The sequence below is a fragment of the Ustilago hordei genome, assembly GCF_900519145.1.
Source record: "Ustilago hordei strain Uho2 genome assembly, contig: UHO2_contig_16, whole genome shotgun sequence".
In the NCBI taxonomy this organism is placed as follows: domain Eukaryota; kingdom Fungi; phylum Basidiomycota; class Ustilaginomycetes; order Ustilaginales; family Ustilaginaceae; genus Ustilago; species Ustilago hordei.
Window position 1 is genome coordinate 148,123 of NW_024545273.1, and position 22,538 is coordinate 170,660.

At 50.5% G+C, this 22,538-nt stretch overlaps 4 protein-coding genes across 4 annotated transcripts; 2 read left to right on the forward strand and 2 right to left on the reverse strand.

Annotated features, from left to right (window-relative positions):
- Nucleotides 1-422: 422 nt before the first annotated feature.
- Nucleotides 423-4,649, forward strand: UHO2_05929 (uncharacterized protein; the record flags this gene model as incomplete). The annotated part of the gene is made up of 6 exons (XM_041557643.1): nucleotides 423-955; nucleotides 1,016-1,422; nucleotides 1,522-2,031; nucleotides 2,119-2,404; nucleotides 2,516-3,199; nucleotides 3,287-4,649. The coding sequence occupies 6 exons, from the start codon at nucleotides 423-425 to the stop codon at nucleotides 4,647-4,649; spliced, it is 3,783 nt and encodes a 1,260-aa protein (XP_041413577.1).
- Nucleotides 4,650-10,279: 5,630 nt separating this feature from the next.
- Nucleotides 10,280-13,486, reverse strand: UHO2_05930 (uncharacterized protein; the record flags this gene model as incomplete). Its single annotated transcript, XM_041557644.1, has 1 exon — nucleotides 10,280-13,486. The coding sequence occupies one exon, from the start codon at nucleotides 13,484-13,486 to the stop codon at nucleotides 10,280-10,282; it is 3,207 nt and encodes a 1,068-aa protein (XP_041413578.1).
- Nucleotides 13,487-13,968: 482 nt separating this feature from the next.
- UHO2_05931 (uncharacterized protein) lies at nucleotides 13,969-15,381 on the reverse strand (the record flags this gene model as incomplete). Its single annotated transcript, XM_041557645.1, has 1 exon — nucleotides 13,969-15,381. The coding sequence occupies one exon, from the start codon at nucleotides 15,379-15,381 to the stop codon at nucleotides 13,969-13,971; it is 1,413 nt and encodes a 470-aa protein (XP_041413579.1).
- Nucleotides 15,382-16,490: 1,109 nt separating this feature from the next.
- UHO2_05932 (uncharacterized protein) lies at nucleotides 16,491-21,169 on the forward strand (the record flags this gene model as incomplete). The annotated part of the gene is made up of 7 exons (XM_041557646.1): nucleotides 16,491-17,201; nucleotides 17,286-17,459; nucleotides 17,646-17,663; nucleotides 17,759-18,357; nucleotides 18,448-19,344; nucleotides 19,372-20,546; nucleotides 20,616-21,169. The coding sequence occupies 7 exons, from the start codon at nucleotides 16,491-16,493 to the stop codon at nucleotides 21,167-21,169; spliced, it is 4,128 nt and encodes a 1,375-aa protein (XP_041413580.1).
- Nucleotides 21,170-22,538: the final 1,369 nt, after the last annotated feature.

The window sequence follows — 22,538 nt, forward strand, 5'->3', positions numbered from 1 at the left end:
TCGAATAGCACTAACGCTGTCAGAAAGCAGAGTTGTTATAGGTCCAATATTAACTAGTTTATCTAGTTCTTCCTGAGTGCCCTATAAAATTGAGTTGAAGTAGATAAAGCCGCACAAAGCGTGGAGACAGTGAAGGTAGTGCTTACGGCCGAGTAAAAGGCCTGAACATCTTAGCACGGACCACATGTGTCACAACCTACTCAAGGCAAATGCTTTGTTATGCTCCGCAGTCAATGCGGCTCTCCGCCGCTCTTCTTTTGTATATATAGACTCCTAGCTCTCTCGCTCTCTCTCTCTCCTACCATCATCATCAACTAGACGCCTCAACTCCAACCACTGACGACTGACTCCAACGCACTGACGAATGACTTCAACGTACTGACGAAGGACTTCAACTGATTAAGAGTCTGACACTCAACGCAATGCTGCCATCGACAAGAGCTGGACAGACGGGAAGGGGCGATGATGATCAAACGACCACAAGCAATGGACAGGAGGAAGGATGGCTCATGCAGGTAGTCAGGATCCTCCAGCTGGCGAACCCGGCACTATTGGCAGAGGAAGCAATAGTACAGGCCATGGGTCTGGTCAACATTAGCAACCAAGCTCCATGCGGGGAGACCGAAAAGATCCCCAAGGACGTATCGAGCTCCATTGCTCACATCAAGAAGCTCAGCGATAGCAATTGGCACACCTGGGAACCCACCTTTATCGACTGCCTCCAGAGAGTGCACAATGCGAAGGAAATCCTGTATGGTACCGTTGTACCCGGGAGCGAGGAATACGATGAAGACCTAGACAAGGCACTCGTGAGCCTCATCCATGCCTGCTGCGATAACAGCCCGGATAGCCGCATCGACACCTACACCGTCAGAGGGGTGGATGAAGAAGTTCAACTTGGTAGCACACTCTATGCCAAACTCAAGAAGGCACTAACACTAAACGACGCTGTAAAGTGAGCAGGACTGCAGGATCATATCCACACAGTGTGCTTGCACAATCGAGACGTTGTCAGACTAGGCAAGGAACTTGATTCGATCTGGAACGATGCGGCACGCCTCGGAAAGCGTTTCGACGAGGACCTCAAGAAATCAACTCTCTATCACTGCACGGCTCAAGATTGGTTCTATGCCAACACTGTCGATGCACTGAAAATGGCCAGACCAGACTGCAAGTATGACGAAGCCTACCATGCACTGGCCAAGAAACAGCAGGATGGTGAGATCACTGGTCGTATTAGAGGAGCAGCAAGGGTTGCCACAAATGCGGAACAGGGGAGTGCCAACCAGGCGGAGCAAGGACCCAGGGGGAGGCGCGATCCTTGCAATCCCTTGGCCCCTCCAAAGTGCTACGCTTGTGGAGGACCAAATCACATTGCTCGAAATTGCACAAACGCACGAGGCACAAGCGAACCTGTCGCTCGTATGACACAAGAGGTGAACCACTAGGAACTCAGGTGCACCTTTCTAGCAGTCGACAGGGGCGAGCAATCAGCATGTGACACCTGGATCATCGATTCAGGTGCAACCCATCATATGGTAAATGATGAGAGAATGCTGCTCACCTCAACGAACAAGGTTGGCCAAATCAGTACGGCAGGGGACGAAAAGCTTCAGGTGAAGGCTATAGGAGATGCCTCCCTTCGGGTCGGTGAGGCCACCATCCAACTATTGGATGTGCTTTATGTACCAAAACTGAATGCTAACTTATTGTCCGTACAAGGCTTGATCGAGAATGGTGCACGAGTAATCTTTGATGAGTTTGGAACTACCATAAAGCAGAACGATGGTACCCAAGTACAATTCAAAAGGGACAGAAGACAGGGCCACTTCAAAGTGCGAGGACAAGCACTGGCTTTGGAACTGGAGGAAACACGAGATGGCGTCCCAGAGGACAACCAGAACACAGGAAAACTAGATAATGCCCCGGAGGGCAATAAGGACACGAAGCATCGAGACAGCTACCTATGGCATGAGAGGTTCGGACACCCAGGACGAGACAAAACGAGACAAATCCAGGCCCATTACCTAGGTACCGACGAGGAAATGGAACATGAGTCGAAGCACTGCAACGTGTGCAGTCAAGGAAAACAGACTTGAGCACAGATGAGCCAATCAGAGTCGGAAAGAATGGAGGCACCATTAGAGCTGGTACATGTAGACCTGATGACAGATTTCAAAGGACATGCCAACTACCACTACGCACTAGTTGCTGTGGACAACTTCTCCTCTCTGATCTACGTGGAACCACTCTGCACAAAGAGTGCCACACTCACGGCGCTGAGAAGGTGGATAGCCAGGATGGAACAGGCAACGGACAGGAAACTCAAAACACTCCGCAGCGACAATGGAGGAGAATGGTGCAGCATAGCAGCCGAAGACTGGCAAACTCAAGAGGGTTTTAAGTGGCAAAAGAGCGTCCCAGGGATCAGTGTCCAAAATGGACGGGCGGAGAGAGCAATCAGATCGGTCCAAGAAAAGATGCGCTCGATGCTGATTGGTTGAGCTTGCCCCAGAGAGTTGTGGCCGTACACAATCACAGCAGCAGCACACGTGATGAACCTTACCCCGTCAGCCACCAAAACCATTCCCCACGAGGCCTTTTATGGAACCACTGCGCACAAGCTGGCCCAGCAACTGCGAGTCTTCGGATGCTTGGCATGGGTTCATGTTCAACAGAAGGACCAGCAAGGCAAGCATGGAGCTAGAGCAAAGCCAGCCATCATGATTGGGTATGACGATGAACACAAAGCATGGAAGTTTTGCAACCCGGACCAGCCTGCGTCAATTCAATGGAGCAACTCAGCAACGTTCCATGAGGACAAAGGATGGAGTGATCGCCAACAAGAGGCAGTCAGGCCCGTGGTGACTGTGGAGGTCGAGGAGGAGGGTGTCACGCCAGCCATAGTAGAGGAGGAGACCAGATCAGAGGCCGCAGTGGAGGATCTCCTACCAGCCGTAGACAGCACAGTGGGTGCCACCAACACAGCAATACTGAACCTGGACCCAATGCTTGGGGAAGCAATGAATGGTGAGGATGCCCAGCTCTGGAAGGAGGCAATACGAAAGGAGCTAGAAGGACTTGAGGCAATGGGGACTTGGGAGGTGGTGCACCAACCACCAGGAGTACCACTTGTGGACTCTAAGGTTGTGCTTTGGCTGAAGCTTGACGCTGATGGTGTACCTGTTAAGCACAAAGTGTGACTGGTTGCAAGGGGCTTCACACAGAGAGAGGGGATCGACTACCAAGAAACCTTCTCTCCAGTAGCACCCCTTGGAGCGATCAGAGCCATCTTAGCACTAGCAGTGCAGAACAACTGGGAGGTACATGCTCTGGACATCACTATGGCTTACTTGAACTCCACGTTAAAGGAAGCAATCTACATGAAGCTGCCAGAAGGATCAGGAGTAGCACCCGGCAAGGTGTACAAGGTAGTCAAGGGCCTATATGGCCTAAAGCAGTCTGGGCGAGAATGGAATCAGGAGTTCGACAGGTCTTTGCGATGCATGGGGTTCTTCCAGGTAGAGTGCGCTCCCTGCATCTACACCAAGGGACAGGGTGAAGATATGGCCATTGTGGTCATCTACGTCGATGATACATTAGTCATAGCACCACAGCTGGAAACGGTCCTAAAGGTTAAGAAGCAGATTGGTCAGAGATGGAAGATGGAAGATAGTGGTGAGGTCTCTCACTTCTTGGGCATCAAAATCAGTCGAGACCGTGCGATGCGCACCATGACGATTGGTCAGTCAGGGTACATCGACCAAGTGCTGGCAAAGCACCTGGACAAACGCACAAAGCCGACCATGGTTCCAATGCAGAGCATACCGGAGGGAACCCTTGTCGCAAGCGCAGCACAACAGAAGGAGTATCTGGTGATTGTTGGCAAGCTGCTCTGGGTTGCCAACAGCACCCAGCCCGACCTTAGTCTCACCATGGGTGTTCTCGCTAGGCACATGCATGAACCATCGCAGGAGCATTATCAGGCAGCACAAAGGGTCTTACGCTACCTCGAAAGCACAAGGCAGGTTGGATTGGTTTATAGGGCAAGTGAGTTGCAAGAGCCACTGGTTGCACACAGCGATGCAAACTGGGCAAGCGATGCCACCATACAGAGAAGAAGCACATCGGGGTCAGTGGCATTAGTGTACAGGAACCCAGTAGCCTGGAAGTCAGCGACACAAAAATGCGTGTCATTGTCTGCTGTCGAGGCAGAGTTCATTGCAGCCACGGAAGCAACACGTGAGGTGCTCTTCCTCAAGCAGCTGCTACGCTCAATTGGCATTGCCACAGGCACACCGACAGTCTACTCGGACAACACTGGTTGCATACAGGTTAGTAAGGACCCAGCACAGCACTGGAAGCTTAAGCACATCGACACCAAGTATCACTTCGTCCGTAACAATGTACAAGAGGGAAGGGTGCAGATCAAGTACGTAGACACCACAAGAAACTTGGCAGACGTACTCACGAAGCCCATTGGGAGGCAGGCAATGCAGCAAGCAAGATCTGGGCTACACCTGCAAATACCGGCAGCAGTGTACGGAACGGGGTCCCCGAGCTATGCGACAGTGTTGAAGAACGGAGGTCACACCTTGAAGCAACAGCATAATGAACAGGGTACATATGCTGTTGAGGGGGGGAGTTGAAGTAGATAAAGCCGCACAAAGCGTGGAGACAGTGAAGGTAGTGCTTACGGCCAAGTAAAAGGCCTGAACATCTTAGCACGGACCACATGTGTCACAACCTACTCAAGGCAAATGCTTTGTTATGCTCCGCAGTCAATGCGGCTCTCTGCCGCTCTTCTTTTGTATATATAGACTCCTAGCTCTCTCGCTCTCTCTCTCTCCTACCATCATCATCAACTAGACGCCTCAACTCCAACCACTGACGACTGACTCCAACGCACTGACGAATGACTTCAACGTACTGACGAAGGACTTCAACTAATTGAGCCTAATAAAATCTTTGATAGTTGAAGCATGCGACTCGGGATTGCTGACCTACCAAGTCGATTCAACCCCGAAGTGGAGCCAAAGGCATGTAAGTTCAGCAGCAACTTCTTTCACAAACAATGTGGTCATCCCAGGTGAGACAAGACTCAAACCATCAAGAGGATCTACAAGATCCAGATCAAGCCTTGTGAATGCCAAGATTGTATAGCAAGCAAATCAACAAAAGCTAGAATGAAATGAGGTAGTGGGGAACATGCCAAGTCACCCCTCAAACTACTGCATGTTGACTTGGCCACTCATTTCTCAACAAAGACAGAATTCTCTTGCCTACTGGTAGTAGTGGACAATGCATTGAGTCTCACATACATCAAACCAATGCAAGCAAAATCAGACACCCTACACATACTAAAAGAGTGGGTGAACTATGCCAAGACTCAGACTGGCAACAAACTGAAGACACTCTGGTTGGATAACAGCAGAGAATGGGCCTCTGCAGCAGCAGCTGCATGGCAAAACAATGCCAGATTCCAATGACAAAAGACATCAGCATACAACAGTGAGCAGAATGGAAAGGCCAAACAAACCATCAGGACCATCAAGAACATGATCATGACAATGCTGCAGACACACAACCTACCACAGACATTCTGGCCATTTGCCACTGAGGCAGCAGTCTTCACCAAAAATGTCCTGCTGAACATCAACAAACAAATCCCTTAATGGTCTGGTGTGTTTGATGTTGTTGGCACCAACACGAGTGTCCAATGTGTCGACTGAGTGCTTGAAATGATCCCAGGACCACAGTGGATGACTGCCTTCAGTTCTAATAATTGAGAGAGCTGGACCACAGTGTCAGGGGTCTCGCGCCTGAAACCCAGGTCGGTCTGTCGAGATACTCGGTGACTATCAAACTGTGCGACAGCTATTGTCTCGAGATACTCGGTGACTATCAAGTTGTGCAGTGACAGCAGGTGGCGTTTGTTGTATATACTATCGTAGGTTTCGGCTGACCTCTGTGGACACTCCGTTCAGGGGTAGCTCGGCACGATCAATATCAATGTTATGATGACACCAAGGTCTGGTGTGGGTGTTGATGATGATGAGGTTGATGGTGTTGGTGATGAGATTGGTGATGTCGATGATAATGAGGTTGATGGTGTTGGTGATAAGGTTGGTGGCGTCAACACGAGTGTCCAGTGTGTTGACTTGATGCTTTGAAGTGATCCCCGGACCGCAGTGGACTACTGCCTTCGGTTCTATCTATATCCGGACCGCTAACCTGCTATGGGCGCCTTCGGACGTCAGGTAGTGGTGATACAACACACACACTACGATGAGGAGCAACCTTGATAGATTGCTGCTATGCTGACTGTAACTAATGAGTACTTGTGTTTCTAAAGTATTGACTAGTTGTATGGTGAGTAGAGTGGATGAGGATCCACTCGACCTATTGATGAGAAAGCATGGTTATATACCTCTTCTCAGCATCGCCAGCGATGCTGCTCCTGCTCTCTCTCCAGAGAGTACCTTCTTCATCGAGTACTGCTCAGGGGCCTCTCCTGCTTGGCACCCCTGTGCCTCTTGAGCTGTGTCGACTCCTTCGACACTGCTCCTCCTCCTCATGACCTGGTGTCGACTCCTTCGACACTGCTCCTCCTCCTTTGATCAGTGACAGTTCCTTTGGCTCTTGTCTCTCGAGCCCCTGAGTGGTAACCATCTGCATGCTCCTTGAGCTTGGTCCTCTTCGTGGCTGTGCCTGCTCCTTGAGCTTGGTCCTCCTCGTGGCTGTGCCTGCTCCTTGAGCTTGGTCCTCCTCGTGGCTGTGCTTGGCCCTCCTTTGCATGTGAGTCCATAGGAGTCCATGGTCTCCATGGAGACTGCACTACGACCATGCTCTCTACTGGTGTCGACTAGGTCTTCGATACCTGTGCTCCTTCCATATGAACCCATGACCCTCCTGCTTCTTGAGCATCCAGGCCCATGACACACAGTATGAACTGCCTTTGGAATGTCAATCAATGTCAATAAGCAGTGATACAACACATGCACTACAATAGGAGCAATGTCTTATGATTGCTACTGTTGACAAACTACTAAATATACTTATGTGAAAGTTATAGCTAGTATGATATGGTGTAGAGTGGATAGCGATCCACTCAACAACTATGACAAGGAGTGAGGTTATATACCATTTGCGCAATGTCGCCTGCGACACTGCCTTCACTCTGGCATGCCTCTTCAACACTGTTCCTCCTCCTCTAGCACTGCTCCTCCTCCTCTTGTCCTCATGGTTTCTCTTACGACACTCGATGTCAATCGTTATACGGACCGCAGGTTACTATGAACTGCCTTTGGATTGTCAGTGAGCAGTGATACAACACATGTGCTACAATGGAAGCAATCAATTGTGATTGCAACTTGCTGATGGAAACTACTAAGTATACTTATGCTGAAGTGATAACTAGTAATGTATGGTGTAGAGTGGATGGGGATCCACTTGACCACTTATGACAAGAAGGTATGGTTATATACATCTTTGCAGTGTTGCCTGTGACTCTGCTCCAGCTCTCTCTCCAGAGAGTACCCTCTTTGTCGAACACTGTGGTAGAGGTCTCTACCAAGGCGTTGTCATGGGCCTGGATGCTCAAGAAGCAGGAGGGCCAAGCACAGCCACGAGGAGGACCAAGCTCAAGGAGCAGGCACAGCCACGAAGAGGACCAAGCTCAAGGAGCATGCAGATGGCTACCACTCAGGGGCTTGAGAGACAAGAGCCAAAGGAACTGTCACTGATCAAAGGAGGAGGAGCAGTGTCGAAGGAGTCGACACCAGGTCATGAGGAGGAGGAGCAGTGTCGAAGGAGTCGACATCAGGTCATGAGGAGGAGGAGCAGTGTCAAAGGAGTTGACATCAGGTCATGAGGAGGAGGAGCAGTGTCGAAGGAGTCGACACAGCTCAAGAGGCACAGGGGTGCCAAGCAGGAGAGGCCCCTGAGCAGTACTCGATGAAGAAGGTACTCTCTGGAGAGAGAGAGCAGGAGCAGCATCGCTGGCGATGCTGAGTAGAGGTATATAACCATGCTTTCTCATCATCATAGGTCAAGTGGATCCTCATCCACTCTACTCACCATATAACTAGTTATCACTTCAGCATAAGTATACATTAGTTTCAGTCAGCATAGCAGCAATCTATCAAGGTTGCTCCTCATCGTAGTGTGTGTGTTGTATCACCACTACCTGACATCCGAAGGTGCCCATAGCAGGTTAGCAGTCCGGATATAGATAGAACCGAAGGCAGTAGTCCACTGCGGTCCGGGGATCACTTCAAGCATCAAGTCAACACACTGGACACTCGTGTTGATGCCACCAACCTCATCACCAACACCATCAACCTCATTATCACTGACATCACCAATCTCATCACCAACACCATCAACCTCATCATCATCAACACTCACACCAGACCTTGGTGTCATCATACCATCGATATTGATCGTGCCGAGCTACCCCTGAATGGAGTGTCCACAGAGGTCAGCCGAAACCTATGATAGTATATACAACAAACACCACCTGCTGTCACTGTGCAACTTGATAGTCACCGATACTGAGACAATAGCTGTCGCACAGTTTGATAGTCACCAAGTATCTCAACAGACCGACCTGGGTTTCAGGCGCGAGATCCCTGACATTAGAGTGGATGGTTCAAGCAGCTCCTCACGATCACCATGACGGACCCAGACCTCAACAATAAGCTCGATAGACTACTCACTCTATTGGAAGCACAGCTAGAGCTTACCAGACAGGGTCATCAAGAGGAACGATTACAACGAGCTCAACTGAGCAGGGAGGAGACAATGGACCTCTCTCACTCAGAAGACCAAGCAGGAGGAGGAGATGAGTCTATGATAGGAGACCCACATACTCCTACTCTGGCTCCACGACCAAGACGATCAGTCTCATTCAACCTGGATGAGCAAGAGGACATCAACTATGAGAAGTATGCTTCACCTACTGGGCCAAGATACATCAAGACTAAGGTGGACCCCTACAGCAGGACTAGGACGGACCCTTACCCCCTGGACCATGAGGAGGACACCAGCATCATGGCAGAGCTTAACCAGTCAAAGCCCATCGCCACCCCCTTGTCAGGGGTCTCGCGCCTGAAACCCAGGTCGGTCCGTCGAGATACTCGGTGACTATCAAACTGTGTGACAGCTATTGTCTCGGTATCGGTGACTATCAAGTTGTGCAGTGACAGCAGGTGGCGTTCGTTGTATACACTATCGTAGGTTTCGGCTGACCTCTGTGGACACTCCGTTCAGGGGTAGCTCGGCACGATCGATATCAATGTTATGATGACACCAAGGTCTGGTGTGAGTGTTAATGATAATGAGGTTGATGGTGTTGGTGATAAGGTTGGTGGCGTCAACACGAGTGTCCAGTGTGTTGACTTGATGCTTGAAGTGATCCCCGGACTGCAGTGGACTACTGCCTTCGGTTCTATCTATATCCGGACCGCTAACCTGCTATAGGCGCCTTCGGACGTCAGGTAGTGGTGATACAACACACACACTACGATGAGGAGCAACCTTGATAGATTGCTGCTATGCTGACTGAAACTAATGTATACTTATGCTGAAGTGATAACTAGTTATGGTGAGTAGAGTGGATGGGGATCCACTCGACCTATGATGATGAGAAAGCATGGTTATATACCTCTTCACAGCATTGCCAGCGATGCTGCTCCTGCTCTCTCTCCAGAGAGTACCTTCTTCATCGAGTATTGCTCAGGGGCCTCTCCTGCTTAGCACCCCTGTGCCTCTTGTCGACACTGCTCCTCCTCCTCATGACCTGGTGTCGACTCCTTCGACACTGCTCCTCCTCCTTTGCTCAGTGACAGTTCCTTTGGCTCTTGTCTCTCGAGCCCCTGAATGGTAACCATCTGCATGCTCCTTGAGCTTGGTCCTCTTCGTGGCTTGTGCTTGGCCCTCCTTTGCATGTGAGTCCATAGGAGTCCATGGTCTCCATGGAGACTGCACTACGACCATGCTCTCTACTGGTGTCGACTAGGTCTTCGATACCTGTGCTCCTTCCATATGAACCCATGACCCTCCTGCTTCTTGAGCATCCAGGCCCATGACACTACCCCCCTCTTAAGAGCCGAGCTCCGTCGAGGCATGCTCTGGTCTGGTTCATGCTGACTCCTCCTCCTCCTCCTCGACAACATCGCCAACATCATCCTTCCTCCTTCTCTCAACATCATCCTCCTTCCTCTTCCTCTCTCTACTCCTCCTGTTCTCTCCTCCTTTCTCTACTTTGTCTACTCACTCATCCCCCCTCCGACACCTCATACTCCTGGATGAGGTCGGGACAGTTGAGGTTCTCTACTGGTTCCCATGAAGCAGCTTCCTCTGAGTACCCTCTCCACAACACCTTGTACTCTGTAGTCCCATTGTGTGAATGCTTGTCGATGAGTGCTTCGACTTCGAAGTCGAGGTCCTCATCTGGAAGTGATGGTATGGTGGGCTGTTCAGCACGTTGAGGAAGAGAACTTGTTCTTGCTGGCTCGAGCATGGAGACATGGAACACATCATGCACCCTAAGGTTTGCTGGCAATGTGATTCGATAAGCTCGGCGTCCTACCCATTCCTGAACTGGGTAGGGCCCTGCAAACTGGGTATCTAACTTGGGTGTGGGTCTCCGTGTCTTCCAGTTTCGATGGTTGATATAGACCATATCACCCACCTTAAACTCGATGTCCTTGTGCTTCCTGTTATACTGGTTTACTGATCTACGTTGTGCCTCTCTGATCTGCTCCTGGAGGTACTTGCAACGCTCCTTTCCATCCATGAGGTACTCGAAGCGACCTGGATCATTGACTCCTAGTCGTTGAGGGATGTCAGGATGAGCTTTGGGGTTCCATCCATAGCATGCAAAGAATGGTGAGACACCAATGCTGTTGTGGACCGTGTTGTTGTATACAAAGGCCGCAGTGTCCAGCAGGTTGGCCCAGTCATTCTGCTCATAGTTGCAGTACATCCTGAGATATTGTTCTATGACCTGATTGACTCTCTCTGTCTGACCATCAGTTTGAGGATGGTAAGCCGTGCTAAGTGAGTGCTTCACACCCATTTGCTCTGCAAATGCCTTCCATGCTCCTGATATGAACTGCCTGCCTCGGTCCGAGACCATGTGATCTGGATATCCGAAGAGTCTAACCATGTGTCCATATAGCAATACTGCAGTCTGTTTGGCCGTGACTGTCTTATGGGTTGGAGCTAGTATGGCAAACTTGGTTAACCTGTCGACGATGACTAGGATAGAGTCATAGGCCTTGGAGTCATACTTCTTTGATGGTGGTAGTCCTTCAATGAAGTCGAGGGATATGGAGCCCCAGGGCCTGTCTGGGGTTGCTAGTGGCTGTAGCAAACCATATGGACGATGACGAGGAGCTTTGTACCTAGCACATACAGGACAACTTGCTACATAGTCTGCAATCCAAGCTGTCATGTTTGGCCACCAGTAATGTCGTTGAGCTGCCTTGATGGTAGCATCTCTTCCTACGTGTCCAGCAGTGATACCATCATGACATTGGGTCATCACCATGAATCGCAGATGCTCTACAGAGAGAGACTGTCCATCTACCTCTTTGGCACTCCTTGAGTGTCGGTTGTTGGTCCTCCCTGGCATGATCACCTTGGGGATAACCAACCTTCCTCCACTGTACCATAGGTCATCCTTGAGTTCGAAAGGCTTCTTCCTATGTATCTCCTGTAGCTCTTGGTCTAAAGGCTGGAAGATCTTGACCAGGTCTTTGAGACCTTTTGATGCTATGGACTCCATCGAGATCATGGGGGCCACTAGGAGCGAGTCATGGTCTGCTGTCTCCTTGAACACTCGAGGAGGCAGTAGTTGCCTTACATTGTGATCCTGCTCTTCACCGGCTGGTTGCATGTCTGTCCTTCTGGTGAGAGCATCGGGCTCACCACCTTTGTCTCCTGGTCGATACTGCAATATGAAGTCGAAGTCTGCTAGTAGTATTGCCCATCGAGCTTGTCGTCCTGTGATGCGTCTCTGTGACTTGAAGTACTTGAGGGCTTCATGGTCAGTGAGGATGACCAGTTGGTTCGGTAGTCCAGCTAGCATGTGTCGCCACTGAGTGAGGCAGGCGACCACAGCTAGGAGCTCCTTATCATGGATCTCATAGTTCTTCTCGGCAGAAGACATCTTCCTAGAGTAGAAGGCCACTGGATGCCATCGTCCTTCATGCTCCTGCTTGAGCACTCCTGCTATAGCAAAGTCACTTGCATCAGTCTCCAACCTTGTTGGAAGGTGGTAGTCGAAGTGCTGAAGCACTCCTGCTGATGTGAAGGCCTGGATGAGCTTGTGGAAGGCCTGTTGGGCCTCCTCTGGTAGCTCGAGCTTCTTGAACCGTTCTATAGGCTTTACCAGTGCTGTCAAGGGCTTGGCTATGCGAGCAAAGTGGGCTATGAACCTTCGATAGAAGTTGGCAAAACCCAGGAACCTCTGGATGTCATGGATTGACTCTGGCATTGGCCACTCCTTGACAGTGCGCACCTTTTCTGGGTCCATCTCTATGCCCGTTGGCTTGATGATGTACCCCAGGAACTCGACTGTCTTGGTGTGGAACTCACACTTCGACAGCTTAGCAAAGAGCCTGTTGCTCCTTAAGCGAGTGAGGACCTCGGTGACATGCTTCACATGTACCTCTTCAGTGTCACTGAAGATCAGGAAGTCATCTAAGTATACCACTACATATACTCCAATGATGTCTCGGAAGATGTCATTGATGAATGACTGGAAGTGAGCCGGAGCATTGGCTAGGCCAAAGGGCATCACTAGGTACTCATAGAGTCCCAACTGAGTGCCAAAAGCTGTCTTCCATTCATCTCCTTTAGCAATCCGGATGAGGTTGTATGCTGCTCTAAGGTCTAGCTTGGTATAGATCCTTGCCTTCCTGAGTAAGAACAGCTGCTCCTCGATGAGGGGCAATGGTGCCCTGTTCTTGACAGTGATCTCGTTGAGACCTCTGTAGTCCACACAGAGTCTGAGACCTCCATCCTTCTTTGGTACGAAGAGCACTGGTGATCGTGCTGGGCTCTTCGATGGTCTTATGAACCCCTTCTCGAGGTTCTCATCCAAGTATCTCCTCAACTCGGACATCTCCTTGGGTCCCTTAAGGTATAGGGGCCCTTGAGGTGGCTTCCCTCCTTCTATCAACTCGAGGTGGAGATCATGCTCGGTATGATGGGGCAGCTTGTCTGCTTCCACCTCATCAAACACATCTCGCAGGTGTTGGTATGGCTTTGGTATGTCTGCAGCCGTCACCACCTTATCTACCTCCACCTCCATCTCGACTCCTTTGTCTGCGCCTGTAGGTACAAAACCAAAGGCTGGGAGTGATGATGGTGGCTCCTCTAACAGCATGAACCCTATGGGTCCATCTTCCAGAGCTGCTCGTAGTATGCGCTCTGCTGAGACAAACTCGTTACCATGAAGGGTTGGTCTCCTCATGGTTAGGTCCCCTGCTCTTGCTGCTTCAGGGGGTCTCCTAGGGGGTCAGTCCTGCTCCTGAGTCTTGAACTCCAGCTGGCCCGTATCCCATTGTATGGTAGGTTTGAGCCTCCGTAGCTCAGTGAACCCCAGGATGAGGTCATAGTCTGCAGTGTCGGCCACTGAAGCTTCGACCACACCCAGATTGTGTGTACCAATAGATACCTGCATGCTCGCAGAACTATTGATGGAGAGTTGGTGCCCGGTGACACCATGGATCGATCTTGTTTTTATGGGTTTTGTGGGTATTTGGTACTTACTAATGAAAGAATCTGAGACTATGGACAAACCAGCACCGGTATCAGCTAGTATCCGAGCAGGATGGTCTTGAACCATTCCAGAGAGCTCCAGTACTGCTTTGCCTCCACTGGTAGAGAAACATACTTGACAATCTTGATATATACAGAGTGATGGCGAGGAGGTTTGTAGAGCAATGCATGCCATCAGTGCATCACCCCACTGACGTTTCCCTCGTCGTCATCATCATTGTGCTCCTCCTCGTGATCGGGGTCCATGGGTTGCTGGTATGAGCTGAGGTCCATGGCCTCGGGGTCACCCGTCTCAGTGCTGCCTGTGTGGCCATCTCCTGAGTCGGTGGCCTCCTCGAAGGGGTCTGCTGTGGTGACCATAACCTTTGGTCCCATGGGTCGAGAGCTAAGAGGGTCTACCCTCCTGCTGGGGCAGTCTCTGGCCCAATGGCCAATACCTTTGCATACATGACAGGTGTTGATACCTGATGGAGCAGGGCTTCCTTGCTTCGAAGGTTGGGTGGGATGGTGAGGAAGGGGTCGGTTTAGGTTTTGTATAGTTGCTTGTGATGGTGATCGAGCTGGATAAGGTTGAGTGGGTTGTCGGATGGGGATTGAACTTTGATTTGGCCGAGACCCAGTTCTTAGTGGAGGTGACGTGGCATTTGGAAGTGAGTGTCTAGCCGAAGACTGCTGTAGTAGCATCCTCTGTCGATCGATCTCCTCGACCTCTCGATACCACTCCCATCTCTTCCCAGGTGGATTCCTCTCGAACTTCTCCTGTATGCTACGAGTGAGACTACCCCTGAAGAGATCAATCACTAGCTCATTGTCATCTAGGTTGACCTGTCCTTCCAAGTCTCTGAACCGCTCTACATGACGTGTGGCGGCACCAGGAGCATCACTTGTGAGTCTGAGAGCCAACAGCTTGTTGTATGCCTCCATCCTAGCATTGCGTGGGTTGAACTGCTCTGACAGTCGATCTGTGAAGTAGTGCCAATCATTGAACAACCTTCCTTCTCTAGCTCTATCAATACGGAGCTTGGAGGTCCACCACTCTCTTGCTGTCCCTTCCAGTTGAGCACCCATGTGATTGATCATCCTAGACTGCTCATACACCTGGTTGAACTTAAACCATGCTTCGGCTTCTAGAATGAAGATCTCCATGTCTCGGGGATTGAACTTTGGAAAGGGGGTGGCAATGGGCTTTGACCGGTTAAGTTCTGCCATGATGCTGGTATCCTCCTCGTGGTCCAGGGGGTAAGGGTCCGTCCTAGTCCTGCTGTAGGGGTCCAGCTTAGTCTTGACATATCTTGGCCCAGTAGGTGAAGCATACTTCTCGTAGTTGATGTCCTCCTGCTCATCCAGGTTGAATGAGACTGATCGTCTTGGTCGTGGAGCTGGAGTAGGAGTATGTGGGTCTCCTATCATAGACTCATCTCCTCCTCCTGCTTGGTCTTCTGAGTGAGAGAGGTCCATTGTCTCCTCCCTGCTCAGTTGAGCTCGTTGTAATCGTTCCTCTCGATGACCCTGTCTGGTAAGCTCTAGCTGTGCTTCCAATAGAGTGAGTAGTCTATCGAGCTTATTGTTGAGGTCTGGGTCCGTCATGGTGATCGTGAGGAGCTGCTTGAACGATCCACTCTAATGTCAGGGGTCTCGCGCCTGAAACCCAGGTCGGTCCGTCGAGATACTCGGTGACTATCAAACTGTGTGACAGCTATTGTCTCGGTATCGGTGACTATCAAGTTGTGCAGTGACAGCAGGTGGCGTTCGTTGTATACACTATCGTAGGTTTCGGCTGACCTCTGTGGACACTCCGTTCAGGGGTAGCTCGGCACGATCGATATCAATGTTATGATGACACCAAGGTCTGGTGTGAGTGTTAATGATGATGAGGTTGATGGTGTTGGTGATGGGATTGGTGATGTCGATGATAATGAGGTTGATGGTGTTGGTGATAAGGTTGGTGGCGTCAACACGAGTGTCCAGTGTGTTGACTTGATGCTTGAAGTGATCCCCGGACCGCAGTGGACTACTGCCTTCGGTTCTATCTATATCCGGACCGCTAACCTGCTATAGGCGCCTTCGGACGTCAGGTAGTGGTGATACAACACACACACTACGATGAGGAGCAACCTTGATAGATTGCTGCTATGCTGACTGAAACTAATGTATACTTATGCTGAAGTGATAACTAGTTATGGTGAGTAGAGTGGATGGGGATCCACTCGACCTATGATGATGAGAAAGCATGGTTATATACCTCTTCACAGCATTGCCAGCGATGCTGCTCCTGCTCTCTCTCCAGAGAGTACCTTCTTCATCGAGTATTGCTCAGGGGCCTCTCCTGCTTAGCACCCCTGTGCCTCTTGTCGACACTGCTCCTCCTCCTCATGACCTGGTGTCGACTCCTTCGACACTGCTCCTCCTCCTTTGCTCAGTGACAGTTCCTTTGGCTCTTGTCTCTCGAGCCCCTGAATGGTAACCATCTGCATGCTCCTTGAGCTTGGTCCTCTTCGTGGCTTGTGCTTGGCCCTCCTTTGCATGTGAGTCCATAGGAGTCCATGGTCTCCATGGAGACTGCACTACGACCATGCTCTCTACTGGTGTCGACTAGGTCTTCGATACCTGTGCTCCTTCCATATGAACCCATGACCCTCCTGCTTCTTGAGCATCCAGGCCCATGACACCCCTTCCCAAAGTTCAATCCCTGAGACATGGAGATCTTCATTCTAGAAGCCGAAGCATGGTTTAAGTTCAACCAGGTGTATGAGCAGACTAGGATGATCAACCACATGGGTGCTCAACTGGAAGGGACAGCAAGAGAGTGGTGGACCTCCAAGCTCCATATTGATAGAGCTAGAGAAGGAAGGTTGTTCAATGATTGGCACTACTTCACAGAGCGACTGTCAGAACAGTTCAACCCATGCAATGCTAGGATGGAGGCATACAACAAGCTGTTGGCTCTCAGACTCACAAGTGATGCTCCTGGTGCTGCCACACGTCATGTAGAGTGGTTCAGAGACTTGGAGGGACAGGTCAACCTAGATGACAACGAGCTAGTAATTGATCTCTTCAGAGGAAGTCTCACTCGCAGCATACAGGAGAAGTTCGAGAGGAATCCACCTGGGAAGAGATGGGAGTGGTACCGAGAGGTTGAGGAGATTGATCGACAGAGGATGCTACTACAGCAGTCCTTGGCTAGACACTCACTCCCAAATGCCATGTCACCTCCACTAAGAACTGGGTCTCGGCCAAATCAAAGTTCGATCCCCATCCGACAACCCACTCAACCTTATCCAGCTCAATCACCATCACAAGCAACTACACAAGCAACTATACAAAACCTAAACCGACCCCTTCCTCATCATCCCACCCAACCCTCGAAGCAAGGAAGCCCTGCTCCATCAGGTATCAACACCTGTCATGTATGCAAGGGTATCAGCCATTGGGCCAGAGACTGCCCCAGCAGGAGGGTAGACCCTCTTAGCTCTTGACCCATGGGACCAAAGGTTATGGTCACCACAGCAGACCCCTTTGAGGAGGCCACCGACTCAGGAGATGGCCACACAGGCAGTACTGAGACAGGTGACCCCGAGGCCATGGACCTCAGCTCATACCAGCAACCCATGGACCTCGACCATGAGGAGGAGGAGCATGATGATGATGATGACGATGAGGGAAATGTCAGTGGGGTGATGCACTGATGGCATGCATTGCTCTACAAACCTCCTCGCCATCACTCTGTATATATCAAGATTGTCAAGTATGTTTCTCTACCAGTGGAGGCAAAGCAGTACTGGAGCTCTCTGGAATGGTTCAAGACCATCCTGCTCGGATACTAGCTGATACCGGTGCTGGTTTGTCCATAGTCTCAGATTCTTTCATTAGTAAGTACTAAATACCCACAAAACCCATAAAAACAAGATCGATCCATGGTGTCACCAGGCACCAACTCTCCATCAATAGTTCTGCGAGCATGCAGGTATCTATTGGTACACACAATCTGGGTGTGGTCAAAGCTTCAGTGGCCGACACTGCGGACTATGACCTCATCCTGGGATTCACTGAGCTACGGAGGCTCAAACCCACCATACAATGGGATACGGGCCAGCTGGAGTTCAAGACTCAGGAGCAGGACCGACCCCCAAGGAGACCCCCTGAGGCAGCAAGAGCAGGGGACCTAACCATGAGGAGACCAACCCTTCATGGTAACGAGTTTGTCTCAGCAGAGCACATACTACGAGCAGCTCTGGAAGATGGACCCATAGGGTTCATGCTGTTGGAGGAGCCACCATCATCACTCCCAGCCTTTGGTTTTGTACCTACAGGTGCAGACAAAGGAGTCGAGATGGAGGTGGAGGTAGACAAGGTGGTGACAGCTGCAGACATACCAAAGCCATACCAACACCTGCAAGATGTGTTTGATGAGGTGGAAGCAGACAAGCTGCCCCATCATACCGAGCATGATCTCCACCTCGAGTTGATAGAAGGAGGGAAGCCACCTCAAGGGCCCCTATACCTTAAGGGACCCAAGGAGATGTCCGAGTTGAGGAGATACTTGGATGAGAACCTCGAGAAGGGGTTCATAAGACCATTGAAGAGCCTGGCATGATCACCAGTGCTCTTCGTACCAAAGAAGGATGGAGGTCTCAGACTCTGTGTGGACTACAGAGGTCTCAATGAGATCACTGTCAAGAACAGGGCACCATTGCCCCTCATCGAGGAGCAGCTGTTCTTACTCAGGAAGGCAAGGATCTATACCAAGCTAGACCTTAGAGCAGCATACAACCTCATCTGGATTGCTAAAGGGGATGAATGGAAGACAGCTTTTGGCACCCAGTTGGGACTCTATGAGTACCTAGTGATGCCCTTTGGCCTAGCCAATGCTCCAGCTCACTTCCAGTCATTCATCAATGACATCTTCCGAGACATCATTGGAGTATATGTAGTGGTATACTTAGATGACTTCCTGATCTTCAGTGACACTGAGGAGGTACATGTGAAGCATGTCACCGAGGTCCTCACTCACTTAAGGAGCAACAGGCTCTTTGCTAAGCTGTCGAAGTGTGAGTTCCACACCAAGACAGTCAAGTTCCTGGGGTACATCATCAAGCCAACAGGCATAGAGATGGACCCAGAAAAGGTGTGCACTGTCAAGGAGTGGCCAATGCCAGAGTCAATCCATGACATCCAGAGGTTCCTGGGTTTTGCCAACTTCTATCGAAGGTTCATAGCCCACTTTGCTCACATAGCCAAGCCCTTGACAGCACTGGTAAAGCCTATGGAACGGTTCAAGAAGTTCGAGCTACCAGAGGAGGCCCAACAGGCCTTCCACAAGCTTATCCAGGCATTCACATCAGCAGGAGTGCTTCAGCACTTTGACTACCACCTTCCAACAAGGTTGGAGACCGATGCAAGTGACTTTGCTATAGCAGGAGTACTCAAGCAGGAGCATGAAGGACGATGGCATCCAGTGGCCTTCTACTCTAGGAAGATGTCTTCTGCCAAGAAGAACTATGAAATCCATGACAAGGAGCTCCTAGCTGTGGTTGCCTGCCTTACTCAGTGGTGACACATGCTAGCTGGACTACCGAGCCAACTGGTCATCCTCACTGACCATGAAGCCCTCAAGTACTTCAAGTCACAGAGACGCATCACAGGTCAACAGGCTCAATGGGCAATACTACTAGCAGACTTCGACTTCATATTGCAGTATCGACCAGGAGACAAAGGTGGTGAACCCGATGCTCTCACCAGAAGGACAGACATGCAACCAGCTGGTGAAGAGCAGGATCACAATGTGAGGCAACTACTGCCTCCTCGAGTGTTCAAGGAGACAGCAGACCATGACTCGCTCCTAGTGGCCCCCATGATCTCGATGGAGTCCATAGCATCAAAAGGTCTCAGAGACCTGGTCAAGATCTTCCAGCCCTTAGACCAAGAGCTACAGGAGATACATAGGAAGAAGCCCTTCGAGGTCAGGGACGACCTACGGTACAGTGGAGGAAGGTTGGTTATCCCCAAAGTGATCATGCCAGGGAGGACCAACCACCGACACTCAAGGAGTGCCAAAGAGGTAGATGGACAGTCTCTCTCTGTAGAGCATCTGCGATTCATGGTGATGACCCAATGCCATGATGGTATTACTGCTGGACATGTAGGAAGAGATGCTACCATCAAGGCAGCTCAACGACATTACTGGTGGCCAAACATGACAGCTTGGATTGCAGACTATGTAGCAAGTTGTCCTGTATGTGCTAGGTACAAAGCTCCTCGTCATCGTCCATATGGTTTGCTACAGCCACTAGCAACCCCAGACAGGCCCTGGGGCTCCATATCCCTCGACTTCATCAAAGGACTACCACCATCAAAGAAGTATGACTCCAAGACCTATGACTCTATCTTAGTCATTGTCGACAGGTTAACCAAGTTTGCCATACTAGCTCCAACCCATAAGACAGTCACAGCCAAACAGACTGCAGTATTGCTATATGGACACATGGTTAGACTCTTTGGATATCCAGATCACATGGTATTGGACCAAGGCAGGCAGTTCATATCAGGAGCATGGAAGGCATTTGCAGAGCAAATGGGTGTGAAGCACTCACTTAGCACAGCTTACCATCCTCAAACCGATGGTCAGACAGAGAGGGTCAATCAGGTCATAGAGCAATACCTCAGGATGTACTGCAACTATGAGCAGGATGACTGGGTCAACCTGCTGGACACTGCAGCCTTTGTGTACAACAACACAGTCCACAACAGCATTGGTGTCTCACCATTCTTTGCATGCTATGGATGGAACCCCAAAGCTCATCCTGACATCCCTCGATGACTAGGAGTCAATGATCCAGGTCGCTTCGAGTACCTCATGGATGGAAAGGAGCGTTGCAAGTACCTCCAGGAGCAGATCAGAGAGGCACAACGGAGATCAGTAGACCAGTATAACAGGAAGCACAAGGACATCGAGTTTAAGGTGGGTGATATGGTCTATATCAACCATCGAAACTGGAAGACACGGAGACCCACACCCAAGTTAGATACCCAGTTTGCAGGGCCCTACCCAGTTCAGGAATGGGTAGGACGCCGAGCTTATCGAATCACATTGCCAGCAAACCTTAGGGTGCATGATGTGTTCCATGTCTCCATGCTCGAGCCAGCAAGAACAAGTTCTCTTCCTCAACGTGCTGAACAGCCCACCATACCATCACTTCCAGATGAGGACCTCGACTTCGAAGTCGAAGCACTCATCGACAAGCATTCACACAATGGGACTACAGAGTACAAGGTGTTGTGGAGAGGGTACTCAGAGGAAGCTGCTTCATGGGAACCAGTAGAGAACCTCAACTGTCCCGACCTCATCCAGGAGTATGAGGTGTCGGAGGGGGGATGAGTGAGTAGACAAAGTAGAGAAAGGAGGAGAGAACAGGAGGAGTAGAGAGAGGAAGAGGAAGGAGGATGATGTTGAGAGAAGGAGGAAGGATGATGTTGGCGATGTTGTCGAGGAGGAGGAGGAGGAGTCAGCATGGACCAGACCAGAGCATGCCTCGACGGAGCTCGGCTCTTAAGAGGGGGGTAGTGTCATGGGCCTGGATGCTCAAGAAGCAGGAGGGCCAAGCACAGCCACGAGGAGGACCAAGCTCAAGGAGCAGGCACAGCCACGAAGAGGACCAAGCTCAAGGAGCATGCAGATGGCTACCACTCAGGGGCTTGAGAGACAAGAGCCAAAGGAACTGTCACTGATCAAAGGAGGAGGAGCAGTGTCGAAGGAGTCGACACCAGGTCATGAGGAGGAGGAGCAGTGTCGAAGGAGTCAACATCAGGTCATGAGGAGGAGGAGCAGTGTCGAAGGAGTTGACATCAGGTCATGAGGAGGAGGAGCAGTGTCAAAGGAGTCGACACAGCTCAAGAGGCACAGGGGTGCCAAGCAGGAGAGGCCCCTGAGCAGTACTCGATGAAGAAGGTACTCTCTGGAGAGAGAGCAGGAGCAGCATCGCTGGTGATGCTGTGAAGAGGTATATAACCATACCTTCTCATCATCAAAGGTCAAGTGGATCCTCATCCACTCTACACACAACCATCATAACTAGTTATCACTTCAGCATAAGTATATATTAGTTTCAGTCAGCATAGCAGCAATCTATCAAGGTTGCTCCTCATTGTAGTGCATGTGTTGTATCACCACTACCTGACATCTGAAGGTGACCCATAGCAGGTCAGTGGTCTGGATATAGATAGAACCAAAGGCAGTAGTCCACTGCAGTCCGGGGGTCACTTCAAGCATCAAGGCAACACACTGGACACTCGTGTTGACGCCACCAACCTTATCACCAATGCCACCAACCTTATCACCAACACCATCAACCTCATCATCATCAACACTCACACCAGATCTTGGTGTCATCATAACCTATGCATTGATATTGATCATGCCGAGCTACCCCTGAATGGAGTGTCCACAGAGGTCAGCCGAAACCTATGATAGTATATACAACGAATGCCACCTGCTGTCACTGTGCAACTTGATAGTCACTGATACCGAGACAATAGCTGTCACACAGTTTGATAGTCACCAAGTATCTCGACAGACTGACCTGGGTTTCAGGTGCGAGACCCCTGACACTTGCTTGGCACCCCTGTGCCTCTTGAGCTGTGTCGACTCCTTCGACACTGCTCCTCCTCCTTGCTATCCTGCTTGTTTGGCACCCCTGTGCCTCCTGAGTGGTGTTGACTCCTTCAACACTGCTCCTCCTCCTCATGAC